This window comes from Saimiri boliviensis, chromosome 17 (genome assembly GCF_048565385.1).
Source record: "Saimiri boliviensis isolate mSaiBol1 chromosome 17, mSaiBol1.pri, whole genome shotgun sequence".
NCBI classification, from domain to species: Eukaryota; Metazoa; Chordata; class Mammalia; order Primates; family Cebidae; genus Saimiri; species Saimiri boliviensis.
Window position 1 is genome coordinate 7,392,466 of NC_133465.1, and position 20,058 is coordinate 7,412,523.

At 51.7% G+C, this 20,058-nt stretch overlaps 3 protein-coding genes across 14 annotated transcripts in view; 2 read left to right on the forward strand and 1 right to left on the reverse strand.

Moving 5' to 3' along the window:
* The window catches only part of LOC104651578 (small ribosomal subunit protein eS7-like), a 70,275-nt gene extending 52,062 nt beyond the window's left edge, over positions 1–18,213 (reverse strand). For 2 of the 11 annotated variants that reach the window (XR_012514519.1, XR_012514523.1), the window contains exons 1-2: positions 17,908–18,149; positions 15,626–15,706 (exon numbers count right to left, since the gene is read on the reverse strand). The gene's annotated coding sequence lies outside the window, so the exon portion shown is untranslated. Of the gene's footprint in view, positions 1–15,368; positions 15,457–15,625; positions 15,707–17,907 lie in introns of those variants that run through there. The other 9 variants (XR_012514527.1, XR_012514521.1, XR_012514520.1 and 6 more) reach the window with 9 other exon arrangements.
* ALOX12 (arachidonate 12-lipoxygenase, 12S type) lies at positions 1,534–16,615 on the forward strand. The gene is made up of 14 exons (XM_003929125.4): positions 1,534–1,851; positions 2,365–2,566; positions 3,731–3,812; positions 3,922–4,044; positions 4,158–4,261; positions 4,513–4,673; positions 5,872–6,015; positions 7,131–7,340; positions 11,438–11,524; positions 11,739–11,908; positions 12,371–12,492; positions 15,300–15,400; positions 15,523–15,693; positions 15,812–16,615. Exons 1-14 carry the CDS (start codon positions 1,717–1,719, stop codon positions 15,989–15,991), a joined length of 1,992 nt encoding a protein of 663 aa, XP_003929174.1. The 5' UTR covers positions 1,534–1,716; the 3' UTR covers positions 15,992–16,615.
* Positions 18,211–19,932, forward strand: RNASEK (ribonuclease K). Of its 2 annotated transcripts, none has more exons than XM_010339752.3 (3): positions 18,211–18,484; positions 19,142–19,218; positions 19,557–19,932. In XM_010339752.3, exons 1-3 carry the CDS (start codon positions 18,299–18,301, stop codon positions 19,696–19,698), a joined length of 405 nt encoding a protein of 134 aa, XP_010338054.1. In that variant the 5' UTR covers positions 18,211–18,298; the 3' UTR covers positions 19,699–19,932. The 2 variants fall into 2 exon arrangements, with proteins under 2 accessions (XP_010338054.1, XP_003929175.1); XM_003929126.3 differs by having other exon boundaries at positions 18,331–18,488.
* Positions 19,933–20,058: the final 126 nt, after the last annotated feature.

Genomic DNA, 20,058 nt, shown 5'->3' on the forward strand with positions numbered 1-20,058 from the left:
GGAACAGTGCTTTTGGAAGTAGGTATGAGACAAACTCTTTTCTAGGCAAAAATAACCCATGAAAATGTGTAGGGAAAAGACCAGATCCTACTATTATGCAGGATGGGAATTTGAGCCATTTTATTTGGATAGTACAGAATAGGGTGACCCCAGAAAACTGAAAAAACTGGGGACTAGCAAATGGCAGACCTGTAGTCCTGAGCACAGAGGATGCAGGACAGAGTGGACCTAGAAGATAAGAAAAGGAATTGAGCCAGGCATGGCGGCTCACGCCTGTAATCCCAGCACTTTGGGAGGTCGAGGTGGGTGGATCACCTGAGGTCAGGAGTTCAAGACCAGCCTGGCCATCATGGTGAAACCTCATCTTTTAAAAAAAAAGGAATTGAATCCAATAAGGAGCAGACACTTCTGCGAGGTCCAGAGGCTGGAAGGCGGGGCTAGAACTCCCTCTCACTTACCTCTACCAACAGCTAGGGAACCAAGTCAATTTTGAGAACTGGCTCAAGAAAGCAGATTCACCTTCCACTGGCCTAGCCCAGACCACCAGACATATCCACGAAGAGCCAAATGCTTCTAATCACTTGGATCAAGATCTACACAGGGACCTGTGTAGCTGACTGATTAATGGATGGGTGACAAAGCCGGAGCTCTGGTTCATCCTTCAGTGTTGACAAAGTCCCTCAAGAGCTGTGGCCCAATTGCTGTTTTGTTTTGTTTTGTTTTGTTTTTTTCCCCTAGATTTCCAGAAGACCTGATACCCATGCAGGACCAGGAAACAGGGATAAAAATTAACCTGAAACCTACTGGAGCGGAAGGGGCTGCACTCACCTGGAAAAGGCAAAGTTTGTGGGAACGGCCCGTGTAGGCCAGGTCCCCAAGCAATTCCACACCGTAGCCTAACATCCCGACTGATGTTCCTGGGTCCCTAGCATTGTCCGTACCCGCCACGGAGGTTGGACAAAATGAGATTTTCACTGCCCAGGCCTCTCTCCAAGGTCTGGGCCATGATATTTGGTGTACATTGGGACCCCAATGCCCGGATAGTTGAAAGGAGGCGGGGAGCAAGTGTGGAGCTGCTTCATTTCCAGGTTCTAGGTAGCCTGGGGAACCCCGGGTCATTGACGGCAGCACAGCGCTCAAAGGCGGTACAGCTCAGGTACTGGAAGACACATGGGCCGCGCGGGGTCTAGCAGCGGGACATCCCTAGACCCAAGCACAGCCTCCCAGGCCAAAGCCGGCCCACTGCCTTCCCCACGTCCCGGCCCAGAAAAGCAGAGACCTTCCTCTCCGTTTGGAAAATGGACTCATCCCCCACTTCTTCCTAGCTCCCCAAAAGTCCTGGAGACCTTACGTGTCCTCATCCACGTTCGCTCCAACCCACCCCGATCCCGCCTTCCCGGAAGGTACAGGAAGGCCCCGCCGCACCCACCCGGTTGGCCTCACCCTGGCACAGGCCCCTTTATCATCCTGCAGCTACGCTTAGACGGGGAGGCACAGCCAGTCCCCGCAGCCAGCTCTACAGCTCTGCTCGCAGGTTTCGGCTAGTCTGGGGCGGGGACTTGGGAGCGACTAAAACTTGCCAGGAGGGCGGGGCCGCAGAGCTGTTTTTTAAAGGTCGGAACTGCTCCCTAGGCACTGGTGGCCCTGGGTGGTCCCGGGAATCTGGCAGCACCTGGCTCCCCTTGCCTAAGCTGCCGGGGTGAGGCGGGGGGCGCCATGGGCTGCTACCGCATCCGTGTGGCCACCGGGGCCTGGCTCTTTTCCGGGTCGCACAACCGCGTGCAGCTGTGGCTGGTCGGGGAGCGCGGGGAGGCAGAACTGGAGCTGCAGCTGCGGACTGTGCGGGGCGAGGTCAGCGCGGGGAGCGAGGGCAGCGGGGACCCTGCGCCCAGGCTTGGCTGGGCTCTCGGCGGGAGGGCGGGAGGCTGGGGGAAGGTGACACCGTGACCTCGGGGACCGGGACTTCCACGGAGTTGGGACGAGCGGGGCAAAGTCAGGGACAAGGTCCGGAGCTGGAATCCCGGGCTGGGCTCAACCTCTTCTCCCTTCCCCGCCCCTGGTCCCGGCAGCCTCCAGCGCCTTCTCCCAGTGAGCTCCTCCAAGCACCCACGCGGGGAGGGCTCAGTTAGTGGAACCCACGTGGGCGATGCTGCTCCATCACCAGCTCCAGGCGCTGCGGGCCCTTGTCCTCCGCCTCACTCCGGGCACCTGAGGCCCAAGGAGCAGGTTGAGTCCGGGCGGGAACGAGGCAATGCCGCGTTTGGAGGCCCTGGGAAACAGGCTGCACAGGGGACCGGCTCCCTCCTCGAAACGGCCTCTGTCGGGTCCCTCCTACTAAGTCTGGCCTGGGTCTGGTCTGCCCAGGAAGAGGAGTTTGATCGTGACATTGCAGAGGACTTGGGGCTCCTGCAGTTCGTTAAGTTGCGCAAACACCACCGGCTAGTGGACGACGCGTGGTTCTGTGACCGCATCACAGTGCAGGGCCCTGGGGCCTGCGAGGAGGCGACCTTCCCCTGCTACTGCTGGGTGCAAGGCGAGGACATCCTGAGCCTGCCCGAGGGCACTGGTGAGCGGGCGGTGTCGGGAAAGGGGGCGCAAGGTCCCGGGAACTGCTGCAGGGCTGGGAGGACAGAGCTAAGGAGGTCGGTCGAGAGGACTTACAGGATGTAGGGAGGGGCCCAGGGCAGGCTAAGTATAGGGATCCCAGGGTGCTAGAGAGGAAACAGGAAGGAGTTATCAATCCCCAAAGTTTCACACAGGCTAAGTGAGGCTGCTGCTCCTGAGGCTGGAGGCAGGGAATAAGTGATCTAGTAAGTTCCCATCTTCCAAGAAGGCAAAGACAGAAAGTGGGAGTTGCAGCGATCCAAGAAAACAGAGAAGCAAAGTCAAAGTAGGAAGGAGATGTCTAGGTGACTCAGAAGTCAGGGGAGGGGACCACATGGAACAGTAGGGGACAGGTGACCCGTGACAGCAGACAGCTAAGGGAACCAAATGATAGGATGTTAGTGAGCTGGTTTGGCTGGAATCACATGGAAGCCACTGGCAGGCAGGAGGGGGGAGGAATGAGGATGGCGAGTACTGAATGTTTAGCCATGGGTGATGAGTGGGAAAGAGGGATGAGCACAGAGGCGAGCGAGGGCGGGAGGGATGGAAACATCCAATCTATGACTTTGAGTCAGGTGAGTGCATGTGCAGAAATGAGCCAGAAGTCACTAGATACAGACTATGATGGTAAATCCAGAAAGGTGAGGTTAAAAAAAAAAAAAAGGCAAACGTAGAATCTTTTGAGAACAGGTTAAGAAGGAGTGGCAGGTGAGGTTTAAGATGTGAAATCAATCAAAGCATTTTGTAGTAGACAGTAGGCGTAGGCATATAGGTGACTAAGATTTCATCACCTTAATTAAGGTGATTTTTTTCCAACCATAGACATTGATGAAATCAGGCCAGGTTGGGGAAGATGAGTGAAGGAGCACGCACGAGTGAAGGTGGCAAACAAAGATTTTATCTATAGGCAAAGGATGAGGGCTGAAATAAGAAAAGGCAGGAGTGCAAAGTTGGCAAAGATGGGATAAATGTGTCTGGGGGATAATCAAATGAGGCAAAGCCAGAGATACAAGCCACCGCGCAAGACTGAAAACATGGAATACGGCTACCCACAGGGGGACGAGGACAAGAGGTGGGCACAGGACCAGACAGTGCCATGTGGCCAACTGTCCTGATGTCTCCCCAGCCCGCCTGCCAGGAGACAATGCCTTGGACGTGTTCCAGAAGCATCGAGAGAAGGAACTGAAAGACAGACAGCAGATCTATTGGTGACCATTCGCCCCTTAAACTCCCCCACTCATTGTCCCACCCCTTCCCTGACCCTGCCCCCATCACTGACCATGACATCCTTCCTGAAGCTTTGTCCCCAACTCATAGCTGGGCCACCTGGAAGGAAGGGTTACCCCTGACCATAGCTGCAGACTCTAGGGATGATCTACCTCCAAATATGAGATTCCATGAGGAGAAGAGGCTGGACTTTGAATGGACACTGAAGGCAGGGTGAGAAAAAGGCTGGACCTCAGAGTGGAATAAGGGTTGGGAGGTCTATGAATGATGGGAGATGGTGAGGGAGCAAGAGATCGGCTGATGAGTTAGCTCAATCCCTGTCCTAGGGCTCTGGAGACGGTCCTCAAACGTGTTTACACTTTCCTGAGCTCCTGGAACTGCCTAGACGACTTCGATCAGATCTTCTGGGGCCAGAAGAGTACCCTGGCTGGTCAGTGTTTCCCCTAGACCTCCATAATCCCTTAAAGGGTCCTTTGGATGACCCGTCACTCTCCACAGTCTCCTGTAAGTCCTTGCAAGAAGAGACTTTATCATGTCCGGTCAACTCAGAGAGGCCTTGAGAATGAAAACACAGAAGCTGGGTTCAGGGTGGCCCATATGCCTGAATCCCTGGGGTAGACTCTGGAGGCGAAGGATATGCAGGCTGTGGTACATATGTCCTCCTTCCCCCGCCCACCACAGAGAAGGTTCACCAGTGCTGGCAGGACGATGAGCTATTTGGCTACCAGTTCCTCAACGGTGCCAACCCCATGCTGTTGAGACGCTCGGCCTCTCTGCCCTCCAGGCTAGTGCTGCCCTCAGGGATGGAAGAGCTTCGGACTCAGCTGGAGAGAGAACTTCAGGTACCTCCCCTTCTCCTGCCTGGCACTGTTCTCTCCTTAGTAGTGTGGTGAGAATGGACAGAGAGAAACCAAACTGACTCAGAGGAAGGAAGGCTGCAGTACTATGCTGCCCCTTGGTGCAGTCTTGTGCTGGAAAAATACAGAAATAAGATATGTAGGGGAAAAAACTATGAGGAGCTCCCAGCATGAAGGGGAAAACAGAATGGGTCCCTAGCACGCAGAGAGAGGCTGGAGATGTTAGCAGGAACAGTGACATTCCCTGGCTGTGGTGTTCTGGACTCCAGTGTTCATGGGCAAGGAGAAAGGTGAAAGAGCCATCAGGTGGGGAGAATTGGGGATGCTTTCTAGAAAAAGAAGGTGGGGTTTGGAAGCAATGGACTGTGCTGGGAAGGACAAGCCTGGGTAGAATGTGTGCGTGTGCATGTGTGTGCCGTGTGCAGTGGCAGGGGTAGCTGGGAGAAGCCCTCTGAAATATTTGGCAGAGGAGATGAGATTTGAATAGGGAATGGAAGAGCATTTGCTGAGCTGACGGCAGCCAAAACCAGAGCACAGACCATTCGGGGATGATCAGAAAGGGGCCTGGCCTTTGACAAGGGGTCAGTTTACAATGCCTGTGATGCCAACTGGGTTGAGCAGGCCTGGTTCCAAACCCAGATCTGCGACCACACATCCACACACAAGGCATCTACCGTCACCAGGCTGTTCCTTCATTTTAAGATGAGGGAACCTGGACCAGGTGCTCTAGTTCTCCCAGCAGGACCTGGAACTGACGCAGGAGAATGCCAAGAAGCTAGACGAAATGTCTTGCCCTGGCCAGGTGCAGTGGCTCACACCTGTAATCCTAGCACTTTGGAAGGCCGAGGTGGGTGGATGACCAGGTCAGGAGTTCAAGACCAGCCTGGCTAAGATGATGAAACCCCATCTCTACTAAAAATACAAAAATTACCCAGGCGTGGTGGTGGGTGCCTGTAATCCCAGCTACTTGGGAGGCTGAGGCAGAGAACTGCTTGAACCCGGGAGGTAGAGTCTGCAGTAAGCCGAGATTGCACCACTGCACTCCAGCCTGGGCAACAGAACAAGACTCAGTCTCCAAAAAAAAAAACCAAACAAACAAACAAAAAAAAGTCTTGCCTTTTGCCCTGGCCCTGTGGTGGGAGACTTTGCATTCTAGAAATGGATACACCCCTCCTATCCCCAGAATGGTTCCCTGTTTGAAGTTGACTTCATCCTACTGGATGGAATTCCAACCAACGTGATCCAAGGAGAGAAGCAGTACCTAGCTGCCCCCCTTGTCATGCTGAAGATGGAGCCCAGTGGGAAGCTGCTGCCCATGGTCATCCAGGTGAGGGCGCTGGGCCTCCCCCACAACACTGCTCTGTTCATCTCAATCTCTGCTCCCAGGGACCCAGCCCCCTGGCTCTTGGCTCCTAAACCCCATCCTCACTCAGTGAGACCTGTCCTCATGTCACACTATTGGCCTGTACCCTAGTCTCCCCTGACTCACCCAACTAGAAGTACTTGTTCAAGAGTCAAAATGGCCTCATGGAGTTCTCGTCCCGTATCCAGTGGTCCTCCAACTTCAGCATGCATCAGAATCACCTGAAGTGCTTGGTGAAATGCAGGTTTCTGGGTCCCATGACGAGACTCTCTAATACAGTTATGTCTGGGATGGGAACTGAGAGTCTGCATTTTTATAAGTTCCAAAGTGATGCTGATACTACCAGATCAGTACCAGACTTTGAGAATCACTATTTAATCTCTCAGTGGCCTCTGACTCTGAACCCTCACCATCTCTTGAATATCTTTTCTCTCAATTTTTTTTTTTTTTTTTTTGAGACAGAATCTCACTCTATCACTCAGGCTGTAGTACAGTGGTGTGATCTCGGCTCACTGCAACCTGTGCCTCCTGGTTCAAGCAATTCTCCCACCTCAGCCTCCCCCCAGTAACTGGGACCACAGGCATGCACCACCACACCCAGCTAATTTTTGTATTTTTTGTAGAGACAGGGTTTCGCCATATTGCCCAGGCTGGTCTTGAACTTCTGGGCTAAGTAATCTGCTCGCCTCGGTCTCCCCAAGTGCTGGGCTTATAGATGTGAGCCACCACGCCTGGCCTTCTCTAACTATTCTTAACAGTCAGTTGACAAGAACAGTCAATAATCTCACACCTCCTGCTTCTCCTTCACATTCCACCACCATGTGAGCGCCAACCCCAGACCAACGGGATTTCCCCCACGCCACTGTGAAGGCCTCCTTCTGGACTCCCTTCTCCCAGTCTCACCTGCACTCCACCTGACATCAGGGCACTACAGCTAGCGAGAGGCAGCCTGGGAGCGGTCACAGTCCTACTAGGCTACAGCCTCCTAGAAGGCAATCTCACTTAGTCATGTTTCCCCAAAAATGCTGACTACAATGTCATATACAGAATGGGACTTCAATCATTTCTCTTTTTCCCAGATTCAGCCTCCCAACCCCAGCTCCCCAACCCCAACACTGTTCCTGCCCTCAGATCCCCCACTTGCCTGGCTCCTGGCAAAGTCCTGGGTCCGAAATTCAGATTTCCAACTGCATCAGCTCCAGTATCACTTGCTGAACACTCATCTGGTGGCTGAGGTCATCGCTGTCGCCACCATGCGGTGCCTCCCAGGACTGCATCCCATCTTCAAGGTACTTACTTATTAATCTATTACATCACATAGCCCTCAGACCCCAGAGAGAGGAACAGCCTAATGTCAAATGACATTGCCGCAGCCAAAACTCTTTGTAGCAATTTGTGAGTGAAGACAAGACTGTATCAATATCTTGAGATGTTGATTTAATTAAGCTTATTTTAATTAAGTTTAGTCACTTAACATTCTACAGGAACCCTCTGAAATTCTGAGATCTGACAGTCTAGCAGTGCGCTCACAGTAGGGCTTGAATACTAGTAAAACCCAAGCCGCATTCCTACCTTAGATTTAGTATTTAACCAGGAAAACAGATCTCGTAGTTAGCCCGTAAGAGCCAGAGAACGGTATCTGGTACTAGAGTTTGAAATCACATGAGACAGCCTAGAACAGTCTAGTACTCACGAAGAATGTTTTACCCCAACTGAGGAGTCAGCTAAGTAAAAACAGATCAAAAGGCAAGGAAGAGCAGCCAGCAAGCCGCTCGCACCTGCCCAACAGTAAGGTGGATAGAGATGTACACTAGCATGGTAATGACAGGAACGAAAAGGTAAAACCTAAAACGTAGTAGAGGAAACAGGAGCCGCAGCGTGCCTGGGTGCAAGACAGAGAAAAGCCATCAGTACAAGCTTCTGCCACACCTGTAAGTCCATGGGGTGGTGTGCTGTACTAACCTAGAAATACTGTGGTTTTTAGAGCTGGGTGTGGTGGCTCACGCCTGTAATCCCAGTGCTTTGGGTGGCCAAAGCAGTATGATCGCTTAAGACCAGAAGTTCAAGACCAGCGTGGGCAATATAGCAAGTCCCAGTCTCCAGATAAAAAAAAAAAAATGTAATAAATACTGTAATTTTATAAAACAGTGAGTTCAGTATATACTGCCAGGGAGAAAGCAAAATAAGACCTGTGTTTGCTTTAAAAAAATGTTCTCAAAATCTTGACGATACTTTACATATAAGGAACTTAGCGGAGGGGGCACAAAAATGATACAGGCTTACAAACCAGAGTAATTGTCAGAAACAGTAAAGTTAGAACAAGCCAGAGTCAGCAAAAATGAGGTGTTCTGTTTTAGGAACATGGAGTTTGATGTATTGGTAAGATACACAAGTGAGTCCTGGGTAAAAACAACTGAATTGTGTTTCAGCTGGGGGCCTCCACCCAGATCCCCCGGGCCTGGCCAGTATAGCTGTGCCACCTCTGGAGTGAACTCCTTGGTAACAGAGACAAGATGGAGACTAGCCCGATTAATGGCACCTTGGATTTAATTCATCTCAAGCTGTCTCCTGTGTCCCCATCCTCTGCTCCACTTGAACAACTGAAGCCTCTGTTCACCCAGTTCCCTTTCCTAGTTCAGCCCTCTCGCTGTCTCCACTCACCACAGTAATGCCATCCCCTGGCAGATGGCTGACTTGATGGTGGATGCACATGACGGTTAAGTCTGCAGATGTCCTAACAGTGGCCTGTGCAGCCTCTGGCTTTGGACTGCTGGGGTCTCTCAGTCCTGAATCCTGGCCTCAATAATTTCCAGATGTCCTCACATGTTCCATCGTGAGGTTGTTAAAGGTTAAAACGACTTAATAGTGTGACACAAGCTAAATGCTACAAAAAACATTAGTTCTTGCCTTTTTGGGGTTTTTTTTTTTTTTTTTTTTTTTTTGGAGATGGAGTCTCACTCTGTTGTCCAGGCTGGAGTGAAGTGGCATGATCTCGACTCACTGCAACCTCCGCCTCCCGGGTTCAAGAGATTCTCCTGCCTCAGCCTCCAGAGTAGTAGGGATTACAGGCACTCACCACTACACCCAGCTAATTTTTGTATTTTTAGTACAGATGGGGTTTCACCATGTTGGTCAGGCTGGTCTCGAACTCCCGACCTCAGGTGATCTGCCCGCCTTGGCCTCCCAAAATGCTGGGATTACAGGCATGAGCCACCACACCTGGCCTTGCAATATTTTTTCAAAGACAAGTTCTCACTCTGTCACCCAGGCTAGAGTTCAGTGGTGTAATCATAACCCACTGCAGGTTCAAACTCCTGGGCTGAAGCAATCCTCTAACCTCAGCCTTCAGAGTAGCTGGGACTACACCATGCCTGGCTATTATTTTTTTTATTTTTTGTAGAGATAGGGTTTTGATATGTTGCCCAAGCTAGTCTAAAATTCCTGGGCTCAAATGATCCTCCTGCCTCAGCCTCCCAAGTAACCTGGATTGCAGGCACATGCCACCTCACCCAGCTAGTTCTTGCAATTATTACTATGAGGGACTGTTCATCCTTAGGCATCTCTCCTCATGCGGACTTTCAGCTTCTGGTGACATTTGGCATCTTTCATGAATCTTCTGAAAAGCTTCAGATTAATTTGAGCTGCTTTGATATCTTAACACCAAAAGTATCACTTGGGTCATTGCCAGCATCCAGCATCAACAATTCAGACAAACACCAAAACTGCTTGAAACCTGTGTATTAACTATGTGGAAAGGAAGACAAACATTTTAACATTTAAAAAAAAAAGGCCGGGCGCGGTGGCTCAAGCCTGTAATCCCAGCACTTTGGGAGGCCGAGGCGGGTGGATCACAAGGTCGAGAGATCGAGACCATCCTGGTCAACATGGTGAAACCCCGTCTCTACTAAAAATACAAAAAAATTAGCTGGGCAAGGTGGCACGTGCCTGTAATCCCAGCTACTCAGGAGGCTGAGGCAGGAGAATTTCCTGAGCCCAGGAGGCGGAGGTTGCGGTGAGCCGAGATCGCGCCATTGCACTCCAGCCTGGGTAACAAGAGCGAAACTCCGTCTCAAAAAAAAAAAAAAAAAAAAAAGAAGAAGAAGAAGAAATAGAGCCAGACACAGTGCCTCACACCTGTAATCCCAGCACTTTGGGAGGCCGAGGCAGGCAAATCACAAGTTCAAGAGATCGAGACCATCCTGGCCAACATAGTGAAACCCTATCTCCACTAAAAATACAAAAAAAAGTAGCTGGGTGTGGTGGCACATGCCTGTAGTCCCAGCTACTTGGGAGGCTGAGGCAGGAGAATCGGTTGAAACCAGGAGGCGGAGCTTGCAGTGAGCCGAGATCGCGCCACTGCACTCCAGCCTGGTGACAAAGCAAGACATTGTCTCAAAAAAAAAAAAATGCATGTTAAGGATCAGGTGGCCTCTTTTTAATAGCTAAGGAAAAGCAGAAGAGGGACCCAACAGTGCCTAAGTAGAGGTGGGGAAAGATTTGCTTAAGCAAGAAGCTGAGGCCAAGTGTGGTGGCTCACACCTGTATTCCTAGCACTTTGGGAAGCCAAGGCAGGTAGATCACGAGGTCAGGAGTTCAAGACCAGCCTGGCCAAGATGGTGAAACCCCGTCTCTACCAAAAATACAAAAATTAGCTGAGCGTGGTGGCGGGCACCTGTAACCCCAGCTACTCGGGAGGCTGAGGCAGAGAACTGCTTGAACCCAGGTGGCGGAGGTTGCAGTGAGCTGACATCGTCCCACTGCACTCCAGCCTGGGTGACAGAGCAAGACTCCGCTTCAAAAAGAAAAAAGCAGGTAACTGAATGGAGGTCTTCTAGTTCTGACCAAAAGTACTCTCCCCACCCGTCCCCTAAAGAAACCCAGCTCTGAACCAACTAAAAGATGGAGATGCAGCTTTGCTAATGAGTAGAGAGGCTAGTTTAAGAGAATGTGAATGACAGAGGAGGGAGCAAAGAAAATCACAAGGGGCTGATTCATAAGACCCCTATATTCAAGGTGAAAACAAGGAAGAGGACAGCTACTATTCCAGGACTCCTGTGTGTACAGAACACTCTCCATCCATCACTTAGGTGAGCATCACCACCGCCCCTGAGATAAGAGAGTCTATTACTGCCCTCTGTTGACAAATGAAGAGATTACAGATTAAAATGAGGTGTAAAGTGTAGGTTAAAATTCTGGTCAGCCTGGGTCCAGAGCCCAACTCACTGGGAAATTGGAGAGCACAAGAGTGAATGATCAGAGCAGCAGGAGACCAGCCTGTCAAGGAAAGCGGCAAGAGGAGAAAGCGCCATGCTGGGTGCCAGGCCCTATCAGGAAGGACCCAAGCATGGCCTCCACTAGCCATGCCCTCCAATCTCCTCCTCCCCAGCTCCTGATCCCCCATATCCGCTACACCATGGAAATCAACACCCGGGCCCGGACCCAACTCATCTCAGATGGAGGAATATTTGATAAGGTGAGAAGGGTACAAGGCATGGGACTGCCTCACCCATCTCTCCATGAGCTGACACTTTCAGGATACAAGACCCACCACGTGGGAGTGTCCTCACTCTTAACCTATGAACCTGTCCCTTTTATACCCATGTCTGAATATCTGGAAATCCCACATCTGCCCTGCTTTATGGAAGATGTGATGTTTCCCCTCTAAGACCTGTCATCTCCTGTCCCAGGCAGCGAACACAGGTGGAGGGGGCCACATCCAGTTGATCCGTCGCGCGACGGCTCAGCTCACCTACCGCTCACTCTGTCCTCCTGACGACCTGGCTGGCCGGGGCCTACTGGGACTCCCAAGTGCTCTCTATGCCCACGACGCTTTACGGCTCTGGGAGATCATTGCCAGGTGAGTAAGGAGGAACTGAGTAATGGGGAAAAGGGGGCCTCTGGCCTGAGGCCAGCATGGGACAAAAGCAATGAGAAAATTAGAAGGTCCAGACAGGAGAAGCGGAGAACTCAATCCTGGGGAGAGATGAACAACAGTGAGGACATGGTGGGTTCTGAAAATGAGGAGACTGGGATGGGGTAGAGCGAGGAGGTGAGGGGAACTGTTGGGGGAGAATGGGAGGGGTCTGAAAAAAATCAGGATTTTCTGAGGATGTATGACAGCAACCCTGCAAATTCCCAAAGTAAGGACCCACATCTGCTTCCATGAGATGCTAGTGTGTGCAGAGGGCTGGGGATGTCCCAAGGCAAGCTCTCTTCCTAGATACTATGGAAGCATTGGGCAGATGCCACAGAAAGAATAGAGGGCCAGAGGCCAGGGCCTTCTGCTCTCAGAGGCTCAAGCACCTTCTCCCCCGGGCAGGTATGTGAAGGGGATCGTCCACCTCTTCTACCAAGGAGATGACGTGGTGAGTGGGGACCCTGAGCTGCAAGCCTGGTGTCGGGAGATCACAGAGGTGGGGCTGTGCCAGGCCCAGGACCGAGGTAAGATCCGTTCCAGAGACAGAAGCTCTGGGGAGACTCTGCCAGGGCCTCTTCTCAGCCCTGTCCTTCTGGGACAGGACCCCAGCCCCTCATCACACCTCCCTCCCTCCACACAGGCAAGCATATGCATCCCACTCCCACCTCCTCAGACTCAGCACAATTCTAGAGACCCAAGGACCGTCCTCCTCGGAGATACTGGCCATCAAACCCTAGTCCCACCCCACCCGTCACAGATGCCCCTGAGCTGCCATATCCTGGCACCCACCAGGCTAAAGCCACAGCCATGAGGGGTCTACACAGTCCCTCTGGGCTCACAGTCTCTCTTGATGGTTCCCTGTTTTCCTACCTGAGGACGTTAAGTGGGAAGATTTTCCTTCCAAAGTCCCCAATGACCCACCTGGCTTTCCCTCCCTCTCTTCCTACCTGCTACTGTCCAACACACCCAGAGGGTCCAGGGATACTGCACACCTGCTACAGTACAAGGTCAGCTCTGGATGTAAGCTCAATACTATACATGCTTTGCCTCAAACCCAAATTCAGCACCCTGATCCTAGGGGCTCAGATTTCTTCGGCTAACCCAACCCTCCCTCCCTAACCACCCCCTGGCTAGAATCGCCACTACCTTTAGTCAACCCTCACTCCCTACATTTGAACCTTTGAGGAAGAAATAGCCTTTGCTGAGCTCTTAAGCTTATCACACAGGCACCAGCATGGACTGCTGTCACTCATCCTTCAGCCTCTCCCTCTCACACTTCAGACCCGGCCTTGAATATCATCCTCCACCTCTGTGGGACAACTACAGACATTTACTGGGGAGCCTTTATGGCCAATCCTGGGAATGTGGCAAACATCCTTAGCCTGGAGGGAGCCTCTCCCTGGGGAAGCTGGGTGTGCCACCCCACCCTTCCAGAACCAAATTCTCTCTAGTTCTTCTCTGTACTGTCCCTTAGGCTCCTAGCCAGTTTGGACTACTATAAACACTGGTGGGGCGCGGTGGCTCACACCTGTAATCCCAGCACTTTCGAAGGCCAAGGTGGAGGGATCATGAGGTCAGGAGTTCCAGACCAGCCTGGTCAACACAGTCAAACCCCGTCCCTACTAAAAATACAAAAATTAGCCAGGCATGGTGGCGCACACCTGTAGTCCCAGCTACTCAGGAGGCTGAGGCAGGAGAACTGCTTGAACCTGTGAGGCGGAGGTTGCGGTGAGCCGAGATCGCGCCATTGCACTCCAGCCTGGGCGACAGAGCGAAACTCCGTCTCGAAAAACCACCACCGACTAGGGGGCTTATAAACAACAGAAATGTATTCCTCGCAGTTCTGGAGGCTGGAGGTCCAAAATCAGGTTCTGGGGGCCCCTTTTCCAAGCTGCAGACACCCAATTTCTCCTTGTATCCTCACACAGCAGAGAGACAGCAAACTAGCACTCTGTCCTCCACTCGTAAAGGTATTAAACCCATTCAGGAGGGCTGCTCCCTCATGCCCTAATTATCTCCCAGAGGCTCCACCTCCAAATACCATCACAATGGGGTTTAGATTTCAATATAAGAAGAGCCAAAGACGTTCAGTTCCTGGCACACGTTAACTTTAACCTCCACTAACTGCCCTCCCCCGTCCTCTTTCAGCTCATATAGCCCACCTTTGTCTAATTTTCCCAACAGACGTTTTAGAGGCAGTGTACTAAAATTTAAAATGGCATGGGATTAGCAGTCAGGAACCTGAGTTCAAGGTCAGCCTCTGCTTTTTTCCAACTAGCCTCCATGACAGTTTATTCTCTATGGGCTTTGATTTTTCTTCTCTATAAAATGAGAGTAATTATATTTATTCCAATTAACTGATAAAATTATCGGGTCTCCCAGCACTTTGGGAGAACTCTCCTGAGGTGGGGAGATCACCTAAGGCTAGGAGCTCAAGACCAGCCTGGCCAACATGGTAAAACCCTGTCTCTACTAAAAATACAAACATTAGCCAGGCTTGGTGGTAGGCACCTGTAATCCTAGCTACTTGGGCAGCTGAGGCAGGGGAATCACTTGAACCTGAGAAGCAGAGGTTGCAGTGAGCTGAGATGGTGACAGTGCACTCCAGCCTGAGCAACAGAGCAAGAGTCTGTCTCAAAAAAAAAAAAATTATCAGTCTCTGAGCCCCCACATCCACTGTAACATGAGTGGCCAGAGATAACCCCTGCGAGAGCCCCTCTTAGCTGTGACACTGGAAATCCATGACTTCTGTTCCCCGCCTCATTTAACACAGAGACTTGTCATTCTGTCCAGGAATAGGAGTCAGCATTCTCTATTCTCTCTTTCTTTATTTTTTAATTTTTAAATGGAGACGGGGTCTTGCTCTGTCACTCGCCTTCCAGCAATTCTCATGCCCTGGCCTCCCAAAGGGCTGGGATTACAGGCATGAGTCACCGGCCATGCATCCTCAATTCTTAACCACTTTTTGAGGCAAGGAATATTTGGTCACTCAGAATTTTTCAGCCCCCAATCCTTCCATAATAACAATAATTATTACTTATTGAGCATGTATTACCTACCAGGTGATTTTGATACATCATCTCCTTTTCAATATAGCTATCGCCAATATTTCACAGGTGAAAAAACTTAAGTTCGAAGAGGTTAAGTAAGTGGCCTATGGTAACCAAGTGTAAGTGATTTAGCCAGGACTCAAACCCACGTCTGATGCAACTATATCTAAATAAAACGAACAAATACTCATCAATTCTAAAATATGGGCGTCCCAAAACATCAGCCTTTGTTTCTCTCCTCTTATGCCGTGGCTTCTAACTCTAATTCCTTTCCTGCACAGGTTTCCCCGTCTCCTTCCAGTCCCAGGGTCAACTCTGCCATTTCCTCACCATGTGCATCTTCACGTGCACTGCCCAGCATGCAGCCATCAACCAGGGCCAGGTATGGACAGCTGAAAGTCCAGGTCCCTGAGGGCAAGGGTCTGGCGCCTGGGAGGTCTGAGGGAGAGACGGGAGTTCAAACCCTAAGTACCAGTGTTCTAGTGTTACAGTTCCTTCCTCCAGCTGGACTGGTACGCCTGGGTTCCTAATGCCCCAGGCACAATGCGGATGCCCCCACCCACCACCAAGGAAGACGTGACAATGGCCACAGTGATGGGGTCACTACCTGATGTCCGGCAGGCCTGTCTTCAAATGACCATCACATGGCATCTGGGTCGCCGCCAGCCAGACATGGTGAGAGGGGACTCTTAGGAGAGAGAAATGAGTTAGAAGGAAACATCGGAATGGGGGTCTTGGCTCTAGGTTTGATTGTCTTTAGAAACTGACTGATGAGCCCTTTGTTCTGTCTCAGGTGCCTCTGGGGCATCACAAAGAAAAATATTTCTCAGGCCCCAAGCCCAAAGCTGTGCTAAACCAATTCCGAACAGATTTGGAAAACCTGGAAAAGGAGATTACAGCCCGGAATGAGCAACTTGACCTGCCCTATGAATATCTGAAGCCCAGCTGCATAGAGAACAGTGTCACTATCTGAGCCCTATAGTGACCCCACCTGCAAGACTTCACATCGGCTTTAGGACTGACATTTCTATCTTGAATTTCATACTTTCTCCAGAAGTCTCTGCTGCTAAGGCTCTATTTCCTCCCCCAGTTAAACTCCCTACATTAGTATCCCACTAGCCCAGGGGAGCAGTAAACTTTCTCTGCAAAGGCTAGATCAGGCGTCCCCAAACTTTTTACACAGGGGGCCAGTTCACTGTCCCTCAGACCGTTGGAGGGCCGCCACATACTGTGCTCCTCTCACTGACCACCAATGAAAGAGGTGCCCCTTCCTGAAGTGCGGCGGGGGGCCGGATAAATGGCCTCAGGGGGCCGCATGCGGCCCGCGGGCCGTAGTTTGGGGACGCCTGAGCTCGATCATATTCTAGGCTTTGCAGGGCACATAGTCACTGTCAACGACTCAGCTCTCCTGCTGCAGCATGAAGGCAGCCACAGGCAATATGTAAATGAGCATGACTGTGTTCCAATAAAACTTTATTTATGGACACTGAGAGATGAATTTCACATCACAAAATAGTCTTCTTTTGGTTTATTCAACCATTTGAAATGCAAAAAAAAAAAAAAATAAAATCCACAAACAAACAAATGTGCTTTGTTTGAGACATAAACAGGCAGGTTACAGACTGGATTTGGCCCTTGAACCCTGCACTAGCTGGAGGCCCTGACCCTGCTTCCAAAACATCCAAGATCATGAAGCAGGGGGATTTCTTAGAAAAACCAACCACCTCAGCTTCATGCCTGGTGGCCAGCAGATTCCTGGCTCTATTCTTTGGCAATTTCCTTCCACTCGTATTTTTCCTATTCACCCATGCACCTCAAAAGTGTCTGAGTAAGAATAGTGTTTTTAGGACAGAATAAAGACCACAGCCGCCAAACGGCTTCCTTGCCCAGACTGTCGCAGGTGAGAAGCATATACTTCGTTTCAAGGCTACTTTCCCAGCCCCTTTAACACTCTAGGATCTATTTGTTTCCCACATTCCAAGTTCTCTTTTGCAAGCCTTTTAAGAACAATATGCACAAAATAAATAAGAACTACAAAATTATTCTAGCCAGTGACAGTGTTTCCTTGTTTGGTCGTGGGGTTTCAGGGTCAAATGATCCCTCTCAATTATTCTGAGGTCATTGTCCTCATTAGAGTGGGTACAACTTGCTCAGTGCAAAATTGTGTGTGTGTGTATGTGTGTCCCTCTGCGCCCAGGCTGGAGTGCAGTGGTCCCATCTCGGCTCACTGCAACCTCCGCCTCCCGGGTTCAAGCGATTATCCCGCCTCAGCCTCCCGAGTAGCTGGGATCACAAGCACACGCGCCAACACACCGGCTGATTTTTGGATTTTTTAGTAGAGACGGGGTTTCACCGTATTTACCAGGCTGGTCTCGAACTCCATACCTCAAGTGACACGCCCGCCTCGACATTCCTGTTTTCTAAATAATTATTACAGATCTGTCACTCACCAGTTAAGTATACAAACAGCTTTTTTTTTTTGGAGGGGACAACCTATTTGTATTTTTTAATGTTGTGTTCTACGTTATTCAAGAGACCTATCATCAGTTTCCCTAGTTTAAAGTAGAGAAGCCAAGTGACATCTCTGTATACTTAACAGAACTGCTCACCTTCACAAGCAGCTCATAGTCTGCTTTCCCTGGACTTTTCCTAACCGCCCATTTTTCCTGGATCTGGCATCTAGAGTTACAGTATTTCAAATGTGATGATAAAATATTACTTAGGAGAAAAAAATTCCAATACTAAGAACTCTCAGTAATTTTAAAGCGTTCTCGCCACACCAGAAGGGGATCCTAACTCCTTTATACTGTCAGAATCTCGATTTTTTTAAAGGGAGGAGTAAAGAAGAGATAGAAACGCTCCCTGTTGGTGAAAATCCGTCTCACTTACCATTTTCCCAACACAGGAGAGAACCCGAGACTAAAGTATCAGACGTAAAAATCAGACGGTTCCAATCCTCCGATCCTAAGACCCCATCGCCCCAGTTACCAGGAGCTCCACCAGTTAGCATTTTTCCCCCAAGGCCTGGTTAGTGCTAGTTCCTCGTCACGTGACTTGCCAGACTTGGTCACGTGACACGCCAGCTCCTTCCATTCCCGGTCGCAGGTGGAGGGGGACCAAGAAACCGGGGACCAAGAGCCCTCGCTCTTCCAGTACTCACGCCCCAGCTACAGAGGTCAAGAAGGGTTTTCACAGAAGCTGTGTCGGTTTCAGCCGGCGCCATCTCCCATGAAAGTCCCTAGAGGAGCCCAGCCTTGTCCGACTGCCACCCCCGGGCGGGATGGTTGAGGCCGGGGCCACGCCCCCTCTGCAGCCCGCCGAACGCATCCTGGGCTTTCTCCCACCGCTGTTCCAGACCGCCTGCACCTTGGCGAGCTCCGACTCCCTTCTTCATGGCGTCGCTCCTGTGCTGCGGGCCGAAGCTGGCCGCCTGCGGCATCGTCCTCAGCGCCTGGGGAGTTATCATGTTGGTGAGGGGGCTCCCCGGCAAGGATCCGAGAGGGCCTGAGGGGCTCCGGGCTGGGAGCTAGGACCTTCTGGGCCGCAGGCAGGCCGAAGGAGCCGGGATCAACTGGCCCCGGAGGAAGAGACAGAGATCGGAAAATGGGAACTGGAGCCAAGGGCCCTGGAGTGGGAGGGGCTGGGGCTGGTAAATGTGGAGACCCCTCAAGACAGGAGAAACAAGAGCGGGGTTCCTGAGAGGTGCTTGAGTTGAATGGAGGACGGGGCGGGGGGGGAAGAGAGCGCTCGTTTTAGAAATGGGTAGTTGGGCCTTGTTTCCCCAGTAATCCACCCACCGCCACTTCACGAAGAAATGAATTCGTAGAAGTGCCGGCCCTCCCTCCCCTCTTCCGCACTGTCCCGTGATGATGGCGCCTCCAGGGAGGACGATCCGCTGGGTTCCTGGGAGAGATGGCTTGGTCACCCTATTCCTACCCTTGTCTCCGTGTCACCACCTCACGCCCTGTTCCGGGTGGCTGAGTCCGAATCCAGGAACCACCACCTCGTTTTGGTTCGTCTCAGGCTCGGCTGTTGTAGCAACATGAGAAATGGGAGGGGTTTACGAAACGAACGTGAGGGCAGGTGCCTGAATTCGACAACCTACCCACTCCCCCTTTTCCAGATCATGCTCGGAATATTTTTCAATGTCCATTCCGCTGTGTTGATTGAGGACGTTCCCTTCACGGAGAAAGATTTTGAGTAAGTAGTCGGGTGGGAGGAGGCGAGGCCGGACGATCTGGGCCCCTAGGGGAGACAACTGGGAGAGGACAGCTGCTTTCTTGAGAACGTGGTTAGGAGCCAGGGCGTCAGACCGCGGCGGCCATCCCAAACCCACCACTCTAGGTGTGGCGTCTTTAGGTATCGTACTTTTCCGTCCGTCTCAGTCCACCTCTGCAAAACGGCAGCTATGACAGATCTCAACCCCATGGGATGGTCAGGGAGACGGAATAAAGTCATCCACGTGACAGCGCCTAGACCGCCGCCGGGCACAGAGCGCTCGGCAGGTGTTAACTGCTCTCAATGTCTGACTCCCCCAGGAATGGCCCCCAGAACATATACAACCTTTACGAGCAAGTCAGCTACAACTGCTTCATCGCCGCGGGCCTTTACCTCCTCCTCGGGGGCTTCTCTTTCTGCCAAGTTCGGCTCAATAAGCGCAAGGAATACATGGTGCGCTAGAGCCCGGGCGCGCCTCCCCGCTCCGGCCCCTGCTCCATTTAAACGCCCCCTGCACCGCGTGGCCCCGGTCGCGTCCCGCCCTTGCCGGCGCCCTCTGCGGGCCTGGGTTTCCCGGGCGAGACGGAACCCCTCCCTCTCCCCCCCCCCCGGCATCGGTCCCCTTGGAGAGGGCTGTTCCCTCTCTCCACCCTGCTCTGCGCCCCGAATCTCAATAAAGAGAATCCGCTCTCCGAAGCCCTGCGTCTGTGTTGAGTGGGGGCGGGCACGGGGCTGCGGCGAGAGGTCGGATGCGGCCGGCGGAGCCCCGACCCCTGGGCGGAAGTGGAGTGAAGCGGCGCGGAAGTGAGGCGCCGAGCGGTC

Coding starts and splice junctions, on each gene's coding strand:
- ALOX12 (XM_003929125.4), top strand. CDS start 1,717: ATGGGCTGCTACCGCATCCGTGTGGCCACCGGGGCCTGGCTCTTTTCC. Junction 2,567..3,730: donor GAGCCTGCCCGAGGGCACTG/GTGAGCGGGCGG, acceptor ATGTCTCCCCAG/CCCGCCTGCCAGGAGACAAT. Junction 15,694..15,811: donor GTCGCCGCCAGCCAGACATG/GTGAGAGGGGAC, acceptor GTTCTGTCTCAG/GTGCCTCTGGGGCATCACAA.
- RNASEK (XM_010339752.3), top strand. CDS start 18,299: ATGGTTGAGGCCGGGGCCACGCCCCCTCTGCAGCCCGCCGAACGCATC. Junction 18,485..19,141: donor AGCGCCTGGGGAGTTATCAT/GTTGGTGAGGGG, acceptor CCCCTTTTCCAG/ATCATGCTCGGAATATTTTT. Junction 19,219..19,556: donor TTCACGGAGAAAGATTTTGA/GTAAGTAGTCGG, acceptor TGACTCCCCCAG/GAATGGCCCCCAGAACATAT.